Source organism: Phaethon lepturus, unplaced genomic scaffold, assembly GCF_000687285.1.
Source record: "Phaethon lepturus isolate BGI_N335 unplaced genomic scaffold, ASM68728v1 scaffold37747, whole genome shotgun sequence".
Lineage (NCBI taxonomy): Eukaryota > Metazoa > Chordata > Aves > Phaethontiformes > Phaethontidae > Phaethon > Phaethon lepturus.
Window position 1 is genome coordinate 1 of NW_010551788.1, and position 232 is coordinate 232.

The 232-nt window shown below is 69.0% G+C and overlaps 1 protein-coding gene across 1 annotated transcript in view; it reads left to right on the forward strand.

Moving 5' to 3' along the window:
• Positions 1-3: 3 nt before the first annotated feature.
• The window catches only part of LOC104623838 (E3 ubiquitin-protein ligase TRIM39-like), a gene marked incomplete at its 5' end in the record, with an annotated part of 4729 nt that continues 4500 nt past the window's right edge, over positions 4-232 (forward strand). The window contains one exon of the mRNA XM_010291034.1: positions 4-144. Within this exon, the coding sequence (XP_010289336.1) occupies positions 4-144 (141 nt within the window). The remainder of the gene's footprint in view (positions 145-232) is intronic.

Consider the following 232-nt stretch of genomic DNA (forward strand, 5'->3'; position numbering starts at 1 on the left):
ACCCCGCTCTGCGCCCAGCACGACGAGCGCCTCAAGCTCTTCTGCGAGGAGGATGAGGAAGCCATCTGTGTGGTGTGCCGGGAGTCCCTGCACCACCGCCCGCACACCGTCTACCCCATCGAGGAGGCCGCGCAGGTGTACAAGGTAGGAGGGGCTTGGGGTGCCGGGGGTCTCCATCCTGCCCTGAGGCACGCTGGGCACGCCAGTGCCAGGGCGATGGGCTGCCAGGACC